Source organism: Xiphias gladius, chromosome 5, assembly GCF_016859285.1.
Source record: "Xiphias gladius isolate SHS-SW01 ecotype Sanya breed wild chromosome 5, ASM1685928v1, whole genome shotgun sequence".
Lineage (NCBI taxonomy): Eukaryota > Metazoa > Chordata > Actinopteri > Istiophoriformes > Xiphiidae > Xiphias > Xiphias gladius.
Window position 1 is genome coordinate 15,206,160 of NC_053404.1, and position 10,177 is coordinate 15,216,336.

Sequence of the window (10,177 nt, forward strand, 5' to 3'; positions counted from 1 at the left end):
TTTTGTTTTTTGTTTTTTGCTAAAATTAGTTAAATTAACACTGCTGCTTTAAGCCTGTAAGAAATTTTTACTTTTTTTCTGACATTTTATAGAAAATAAATACTCTTCAAAAACTTTTTAATTATTTATTTATTTAAAGTGGCTGTCAATTGAACGTTTTTCTCATATTAGAGGAGCGTTCAAGAGTTTGCCGATGGAAGCTCAGCTGCATTCAATTAGCCTCCATCTAATTTAGCGGAGGCCTTAATTGCGCACAGGGTGGTGCAGTTGTTTGTGCTCAGCTCTGTTTGAGATTTCGTCTCCTTAAGAACAACCCCCATTCAAATGAGACTTATCTACGCCAGACCGATCAGACGGATTAGGAGTTATTAAAACCTATAAAGGGCTGAAACCAGACGACTCCGCAGCCCCAAAGTCCGCTGCCACTCCGGAACAGTTCTCTGTAAACACATTCACACCTCGGGAAAAAAAATTATATAGACATCATCTGCGTGATGAATTAATGGTGGGGTAAAGGATAACATCTGGAATGAAACAAAAATAAATGAATCGGGCAAACAGACTTTTTAGAAGCACCGTCTCGTTACGTGTTTTCCTTAGAAATAAAAATCCAAGCTTGAGTTTTACACCACGTTATGACTTTTAGAAGAATAAGAAGAAGTTTGGGAGATAACCCAAATTATCTTTACATATAGGCTAAAGTATTTCAGCAGGATTTGACAGCAAAGTATAGCAGTAGCAGGCAGGGCAGAGGTGGCATATTACATTGCGAAAATATCCATATCTTGACACAAGTGGCAAAATAATAAAGGCATTTGTTTCTTATCCAAATCTCCTTTTTTCCCCCCACCTAGGTTCCTTGTCATCTGCCCAGTTCTGGCATATTCGACGCAGTGGCGGACCTCTTGTTTCTGGAAAATTCCTGCTAAAACAATGGGGCATTGGAAACAAGTGGATCTCCCTCCTTAATATCCTAAAAATTACTTTAGATGAATTGTATTTCTAAACTGATTGACTTTTTGCAGTGTAGACTACATATGCAATTAGGTCCGCTTCTAATCTTTCCTAATTCGGCTGCCATGCTCTTGGCTGACCCGGGATGAAAAAACAGGGGGCAGCGAGCTTCCAGGCCCACAAAAGCACAACAAAAAAAATCATACAGGATCATCAAATAGGAGAGACGTGCTTTCAGGTTGTGAAAGGCACAGGAAGCTGGAGGATTTGGTCCGACCCCTGCATGGTGACAGAGCTGATATCTTAGAGACCCCCATTCATCTGGAGGGGAGGGATGGCGACTGGGAGAGGGAGGGGTGCTGGGGTAGGGTGGGGTGGAGAGGGGGTGCTCAGGGTGCATCTGCAGAGGTCCCACCGCCCTCTGATCTGTGAGCTGGCACACATCACGGCGTCCATTCACAAATCCTCTTTCTGCGCGTCACCTTTTGTAGTACTCCATAGTACTGAGTGCTGGTGACGTGTAAGACAATCCTACCAAAGAAAATACAGAGAAAAAAAATAGGTTATAGGAACTCAAGGACAGGGCACATGCGCACAATGCATGCGATTTATTATAGTACTACGAGGGGTGTGTATATATCTCTGTGTGTGTGTGTGTGTGTGTGTGTGTGTGTGTGTGTGTGGGGGGGGGGTGCTGGATTTATAGGCTGCATAGAATCAAAATCAACCATTCACAACTGTGCGCTACCAGGCTTGAAAAAATATTTAAAAAAATAAAAATAACAGGCGATATTAACCCTTCCCTAAGAAGCAAAAGAGATGCCCCAGTGCTTTTTAAAACAAACAAGAGAAAAGAGAGAAGAACACTGAAGCTTTCGCTTATTTAGTAGAACCTGACAGTCATGACATGTGTGATAATCAATATTTCCTGCTTCCCTGAACAAGAACAGAATATATTCGTGGCAAATAATAATTTTATCCAGCCTGTGCTTTAACCATAAGGTGGCACTCTCAAGGTACACTTTTAAAATAGTAAACAAATATTGGTTCTTGATTAGGTGACCTTATGTTGCCAAAATTACCATAGATGGTGGAAAGAATCTTCTAAAACTTCACACCATCGCTGCATTGATTTGACGTGGGTTTGCTGTCGGCTATTTGGAAGTTATCACAGATTTCTCCGGAGCAAATTAAAACAAATAACCCCTAAGTATGAAAGGTGTGCGTCTGTGTTCCCCATGTGAAATGATGGCAGACCAGGCTTCGGGTTTACACACCACTGAGTCTGGAAGAAATTGTTTTTTTGTTTTGTTTTGTTTAAAAAAAAAAAAAAAAAGGCTTTTGCAGAAACACGGCTGTTTGAACACTGGGTCATGTTTTTGTCAAAATGTGAAAAGGACACATGCGCGGGTTCTAAAGTCATCTCAGACAAAAACTGCATACGCCCATAATACAAGCCTCTATGGCCTGCTTGGTATTGGTATTCCGCATACACGGAATGAACGTTGGTATTGCAGTTTTATTTGGGTAGTTTTTGATAATGTCACAAGGAAGAAAAATGAAAAATATATATTTCTGATTTATATGCGAGTTCCCCCGCGTCTGGACAGCAGAGGCCCAGATACAGATAAAAAAAAAAAAAAAACAAACAAAACCAGTGTAGCTGCCACCAAAAAAGCTCACTTTTAGAATTGCAATAATTCTCTGTATAAAACCAGAACTGAAATAAACAATAAACCCCCTAAAGACTAAATATGGAGGCGCTTCACTATCTAAAGCACCTATGAGCCAGTATAGAGCAAAACATTATATCAGTAAAGACTACAAAGCAAATATGCCAACAAAATCACCCCAAAACAATTATAAGGGAGGCTTATAAAATACACTTACTAAAAGCTTTATATGACTCTATTATGCCTGATTTTGCTTTGAAATAAAAAACTTAAAAACAGCAATATCGTAATATGCAAATCAGTCAATGCTACGACAATATTTTAACCCTTAATCACCCAGGATAAACTATCCTGGTAGATATTTTCTTTTACAACCCGAAAAGTAAAGGACACAGTCTCGCTTATGTGTCAAACCACAGAAATCCTCACTAAGTAAAGCAATGATAGTGAAGACTGGGATGAGGTTGGTTTTCTACTAAAACAGGACACGGTACTCATTTTTGTCTTTTCATCACCACAGACCCCCCCCCCCCCCAAGAAAGCCAGTCCAAAGTGAAAAGACAATAGTGACTCAAAACCCCACAAGAGCGCGGATCATGGGCTTGTAGTATACACTGCAAAAAATACACATTTGGTTTGGTTTTGAAGCTGAAACGCTTCTTTTCCTTCTGGAGACTGGAGTAGAGTGAGATGACTTATTTAGACTGTTGTTTCGCCTATTTCAAGAATGTTTCTCGGTTTGTTACCTTCAACACGGGTCTCCTTTTTGTTCAAAAACGCCGCTGCAAAATGGAAACTACTGGGATGTGCCAGATATGTCACTTTGTAAGGAAATATAAGATTTGGGGACTCAATAGCAGCCTGGTTGGCGTGTTAAAATGTATACATATATTATCATTATTATTATCATTATTGCAGTGCACACAAGCTCGTATTATAATGCAGAGCCTGAAATGGTGTCATTTCCTCCAGACATCCCTGTTTTGCCGTGAGGTTAGAGGCCAAGCCCGGGCGGTAGCGGCCTGTCTGTGCCTCCATTGTCTGCTGCTTATTTAGCGCTCAACATTGATCTGCGCTTCCCCTCGCAGGCGAGAAACAATCGCAGCATGAGAGTGGCCTGTCTAATTACATCTTTCACTCCCAACTTTCACTTTCGCTTCAGAGCTCCGATGGGCCCTTTCCGATGGGGGCACGTGAGATAGGGCCAGGGGGTGTCGTTCAGGTAGATTTTGAGATACGATTTTTTTTTTTTTTTTTTTTTAAAGCAGCCTTATCAGATAGCAAGAATTCACTTTAAATTGAAGAATGGTATTCAAAGATCCACCAGAAGCATGTGATGTTGCACACTGTGAATTTGCATGTTTATGATCACTCCAGACGCGTTTGAACACAAATCCAGATTAGTTCCAAACACATATTTTAGGTAAGAATACTTCACAATAATTGCTTTGCAATTTGCGCAAACAGGTGAAAAGTCAAGGTTATGATGTTTCCCGCAGGACAAAACCTGGCTTACACTGGATCTTAAATTACAGGTTTTAACGTGCCACAAATACTGAATAGTTGTGGGCCACAAACCCAACCCTCACATTATCCATAAAGCTCATTTTTGCTGTAGCAATGGTCCACAGTTCAAAGAGGCCATTAACCTATTCATTTCATAACGGCCGATTGACCAGTGATGCACAAATAATCTCATTATACAACAAAAGATGTTTAAAATGTGTATTAATTTTAAGAAATTCGGATCAGAGTTGCCCCCACTCCCAGACACCTAGAGGAAAAGACAACGCATGCTTGTAATAATAAAAAGAAGGCAGCTGACTTTCTAACTGAATTGTTCAAAAGCTCCTCACTCAGTCTCAGTCTCGCTGCTCCTCTGGTCCACTTCGATGCCCCCCGTTTTTTTTGTTTTGTTTTTTTTTTTGTTTTTTTTGTTTTCTCTCTCTCTTTTTTTTTTACGCGCGGTCCCGGTTCAAACGCCAGCGGAGAACCGGCTGAGCCATCCCTGCTGCCCGGTGGCGCCCGGGTACGAGACATACCAACTTAGCGCCGGTCGGCAAAGTTGCTCAAAGTTTTGTCTTTGGCGCGACTCCGTATCCCGAGCGCCGTGCACAAAACAGTTTGTTTGCATCACTAATTTCTTTTAAAGGGATACGGACCCCAGCTCTTTGGTCGACCGCAGGGTCAGGACAGGCGAACACGAGAGCACCGAGAAAATACCCGAACACGCAGCCCTGCGCGTTTGGAATCACACGGGGAACACTCTTTGGCTGTCACGTTTCAGTTTTGATGCGTTTTGTTGCCAATTACGAGGCGCCTGAGAGCAACATGACACATAAGACCATCCTGCAAACCAGAGTGGTTACGTTTCACGGTACAACCGGGAAAGTGTTGTTGCTATGGGTTTTAAAAATAAAGAAGAAAGACAGAAAGAATTGTTTAGAGATTAAATTCAATTTTCAAGAAATACCGTTTACTCCACCCTCAGTTCAAAACGTGTGTACGGAAAGGCAGCAATTCTGTCCGCATTTAACCTTGGCCAGGACAGACTGACTTTAGGTAACTGCGAGTGCATTTGGCTTTACAGGTGTTATAAAACCCTTTAGTGCATATATATATATATATATATATATATATATATATATATATATATATATATATATATATATATCCTGAGATATCTCTGCCAGATACTCGTGTTTTCAACGTTGTCCAAAGATGTATTTTCAGATGATATTTGAACACATGTTGCCTCGGAGACTTCCACGTCACGGATCCCCAGACACAACCACTTGAGGCCATTTTACTCTATTTTGATAAGACTGTGTTTTATCTGGCTTCATATGAGCAGATGTTTCTTGTTCTTGTTCATCAGTTTAACTACATTTAACTATGAGCATCTAAAAGTGCCCAGGATTAAACTTGAGTACACCTGAGATATGCTAGAGCGCATTCAAATAAAGTGAAAATGTACTATTGCTGATTTTACTGGGAATCCCTCCATGCCCTACAAGCAAGGAACCCCGGGGGGTCCCCGCAACCCACTTTGACAAACGCCGCTTCAATCTCGCATCGCTTTTGGAAACACAAGCGAGCCGGTGTGCATCGATGTTTTCCTTTGCAAACTAAAACTCCAACAAATTAAGTCGCATGTTCATCAGCACAGATGAATTATTGGGAGTATCCGAGAGCATGCACAGGATTTAAATCAGGCTTCTCCTCCGTTGGTCCAGGACTCTTTCCCTTTACTCAGGCGAGGATGGGCGTTTGTGGACTGCGCTGGAGTCTGCGTCACGTGGCCTGGTTTCTGCCATCCCATTGGTCCAAGGCACGTGTCTGGGAGGACGGTGGGAAAACGTCACTCGGGGGGCTCGCATTGAAAATAAGAACAAAACTCCAGAGTGAGAGTATTAGAGCATCAGTTTAGGAGCCTCTTTATTTACCCTTAGTTTAGTTTAGGTGTAGGCACTACCGAGCACACTGAAATCGGATAACATTAAATCGGATGGTGCGCAAATGGCACACGTTTTAGCTCTACGATTTCAGTTGTAACCCGAGATTGAGGAAATATATGTCAAAAAGTATGCTTTTCACAGAGGACCCTACCGCAAGGCTTTGCATGGTGTCCAAGGCACTCACTAGTATTTGAGTTTTTTTTTTTTTTTTAATTTATTTTACGCGTGCAGGTTTATTTTGCAATTTAATTTCCCCGAAGTTCTTTGCGAATTTTATTGCGGCGGAAAGAGCGATAAAGGGGTTAAAGAGAGTAAAGCGGGGAAAGTGAATCAGTATGGAAGAAAATGATAGCGGCAACAGAGACGTGGTGGAGCGGCAGGAGTCGGCGGATGAATCGAACAGAGCCATCCTTCCCCTGTTACAGGCGCCGGGGAACCTGCAGATCCCTCACCGGGTCACCAATTTCTTCATCGACAACATCCTGCGGCCGGATTTCGGGAAGAGAAAGGACGGGGGCGCAAACCGCGAAGAGAGTAGCCTGGCGTCGCGGGAGAGCCACGACAGCCCCGCCGCCCCTCAGACCGAGCCGGTGGGGAGCACGGTGCCGACGGAGGGGACCTCCACTCCACACACGGTTACCGGGGCCAAGAAGCCCGCTATAGCCGCCGAGGAGCCCCTGAAACCCCGCGGGGAGAACGGAGACCAGTGCCTAAGCTCAGACTCAGACAGTTCCCAAGCCAGCTCAACCCCAGCCGTGTCTCAGCCCATGCTGTGGCCAGCCTGGGTCTACTGCACCAGATACTCGGACAGGCCTTCTTCAGGTTGGTGGCGCCGTGCATGCGTTTTACTATACCGTATTCTCGGTAACCTGAAATACCCCGTAACACTGACCCCGAATGCCTTGACCGACTTCTGCCGAGTAGAGTGGCGCGAACCGTGCAGTGCACCGCAAACTGAGAATTAACCAAATGTAAATCTATCGATATATATATACATTATATATATTATATAGAGATATATTAGTGAATGCAAAACACAAATCCAGTGGTCGCCTGCATGAACAACATGGCCCTTTGCAATGCAGAAAAAAAACATACAAAAATGAAATAAAAATGTAGCTTTTCGGCGAGAGCAGGCCCATTTTTAAATGCTGACGAGAAAGAAAATATTTCGTTTAAAGCAGCAACAAATTGTAAAATCGTTATATTTCAATTGCTCGCCAAAATACATCAAAACATTAAAAAACGGCCAATTTTTATGGAATTATTACGCACGGTTTTTCGTCGCTAAAAGGATTCCACTCAGGCAGTCGTCTTGCACATTTTCATGGGTTATGAATATGATTGCTGATACTGGGGTCCTGCATGTAGTAAACGTAGGCGCGCTGACAGGCTTTTCATGTCTTCCAGAGAATCTGCAGGTCTGCAGAATATTATTTGGTGCGCTCGTCGTGGCTGTTTTGCTCCTTGGTAGCATTAGACGAGTTGTGTTTGGGATGAATTAAAAATTCATGTTTTCACAATGGACGCTCCCACTAGCACATGCATATCCTGGACAGTAGTCCGCTTTTTGGTATTATTTCTAATCTGTATTTATAAGAATACGCTGGCTACCTTCCAGCCTGCAGCAGGGTTTATATCTAGTGTATTTAAAAAATATATATATTTTTTTGTTTCCATCAAAAGTGGAGTACAACTTGTTCTCATGCATTATGTAACGCTGTATGGAGTGGCGTAGGCGACTACTACGAGTTGTAGAGCAGCATAGTTTTTATATGGGCTGCTTGAAAATAAAATAAATAAATAAAGACACGGACAAGCTGATTGATCAGTAAAAAGGTTCGGCCTGTATTAAATCGTTTTAATGTTTTTTTTTCAGTTTGGAGGAGGGAACCAAACACTTAGCCCAGAAGCTCCACCAAACAGGCCTCTATCCAGATAGAAAATTAATGTGTATCTAATGTGTGCTGCTCAAATTCTGTTCACGTTTGCCCCATTGAGGAGCTTTTCAAGTGGCCCACAAAAGCAAAAAATGCAAAGCGACAGTATGGAAATTGATCCTGTTTTTCAACTCACCTGCAGCAACAGTGTGGCTGTGTCACTGATGTTTTTCCAGTGTTGTCCTGTTGACTAATAATTCCGGTCTCTCTCTCTCTCTCTCTCTCTCTCTCTGTGTGTGTGATGTGTGATGTGTGCCTATGCGCGTGCAAGCGAAGAAGGGGGATAGAAACAGGGAGGGAGGGGAGGTTTTGCTTCTTGGATGTTTTCTCCTGTGGACGTGTCAACATTTTACAATCAGTTCTTGTCGCTCTCTCTTTTTTTTAAATCCATTTGTCCAAAATGTTTTGAGGCACCAAAGAAAGTTATATTTCTGATTTTTTTTTTCCCCAAACAAAAAAGCTTCTAAAGACATAGTAATCTAATGGCAACAGATGTCTGAAAAACTATTTGTTTACTTATTTCTCAATTTTGGTCGTTGAAACAAGTTTTAAAATGTATATTTTCTTATCAAATAAATATAGCAGTTGCGTAAAGTGTAATTTGTATGCACTATCCTAATGCAAAGCAGCAGAACAATATACTATGTTTATGTTGATGGAGTATTTTAATGGAAAAACCTAAAAATGTATCGCTCTTTGATATATAAAGTTTTTATTGAGCCGTTTCTCTGGTTATCGCCCATGCAAAAGTTTAGCTATCTAATAATTTATGCCCATATTCATGACCATGTTTTGACACTGACAAACCAATGCATCTGTGTCTATGACCCCCATCCCCAAATCCCCTCCACTACAGGGCCAAGATCTCGCAAACCAAAGAAGAAATCGACCAGCAAGGAGGACAAGCGACCACGGACGGCCTTCACAGCAGAACAGCTGCAAAGACTAAAATCGGAGTTTCAGACAAATCGGTATCTGACCGAGCAGAGGCGGCAGAACCTGGCGCAGGAACTGGGCCTGAACGAGTCCCAGATCAAGATCTGGTTTCAGAACAAGAGGGCCAAAATCAAGAAGGCCAGCGGCACTAAAAACAGTCTGGCCTTGCACCTGATGGCACAGGGACTGTACAATCACGCCACCGTCACGTCGAAAGACGAAAAATCAGACAGCGATTGATTTCCAGAGAAGTAACAGCAGCCTCCTGACGAAAAAGAACCTATAGTAATCCTATATAGTTTGTCTATAGAGATATCACAGCAAAGCTCTACCTACAGGAATATTTAATGACACCACAGCAGACAAAAATACCAGAAAGTACTATACTAAATGCTGACCCACTATAGATATACAACGGGTCCAGGATACCATAAGAAATAAAAACAACAACAAAAAAAAAACGACAAATGAACATTAAGGTGACTGGACTACTAAGAGTTCCTAAAGGAATATTTAATGATCTCTATAGGTTTCTATAGGAGTATTATAGTGGTTTTTCGTTACATGGGAGGTTTAATAAAGCCTACAATGCAATAATTTCATCGAATAAAGGGCCAGTGTATAGAGTATACCAGCATAAATTGTTTTAAAAAAAATAAGAGAGAGATATTTCTGCAATATCACGTCTATAAAAGATGTTGTATAAAGGTATGTTTTCATTGTTTGTCGACCCCCCCCCCCGGTACAAATGCTTACACCCCCTTCGTTTTTATATAGGCCTACTGCTATCCATGATTGTCATCATTTTACATTTAACTGGCACTTGACGTTTCGATCTGTCAGTGAAGTGAACAAACTTAAGTCCAAAGAATATTTTTCTGCTGCATCCAGGCTACTGTGAATTTAAATAAATGCTAACACGATTTTTATTTCCATGCTTGTTGGTCTCCTTGGTTGTGTTTGATGTAAAATGGACAGGGGAAGGTGTTTTTGAGTGTCAGTCGCAGAGCTAATTGGGCAGACAATGAATTTTGATACGTTTTTTAAAAAGAAATTCACAGGAGCAGTTTATTATCATAAGTGACCGAGAGAGGTAGCGATTTTTTCTAACACGCCACTTCACTAAAATGCTGACTTAAGCCTTGTTTATATGTATGTGGTCGTCTCATAGCCTTTAAACAACCATCATGCGCGTATTCCCTTCGTTATACCAATG

General features: G+C 41.8%; 1 protein-coding gene across 1 annotated transcript; it reads left to right on the plus strand.

The window, feature by feature from the left end:
- Positions 1 to 6,326: 6,326 nt before the first annotated feature.
- Positions 6,327 to 9,890, plus strand: en2a (engrailed homeobox 2a). The gene is made up of 2 exons (XM_040127176.1): positions 6,327 to 6,907; positions 8,882 to 9,890. The coding sequence occupies exons 1-2, from the start codon at positions 6,421 to 6,423 to the stop codon at positions 9,199 to 9,201; spliced, it is 807 nt and encodes a 268-aa protein (XP_039983110.1). The 5' UTR covers positions 6,327 to 6,420; the 3' UTR covers positions 9,202 to 9,890.
- The last annotated feature ends 287 nt before the right edge of the window (positions 9,891 to 10,177 follow it).

What these genes read in the sequence shown, in the direction of transcription:
- en2a (XM_040127176.1), top strand. Translation starts at nt 6,421, where the DNA reads ATGGAAGAAAATGATAGCGGCAACAGAGACGTGGTGGAGCGGCAGGAG. An exon ending in CTCGGACAGGCCTTCTTCAG is followed by an intron (nt 6,908 to 8,881) that starts GTTGGTGGCGCC and finishes CCTCCACTACAG; the next exon opens with GGCCAAGATCTCGCAAACCA.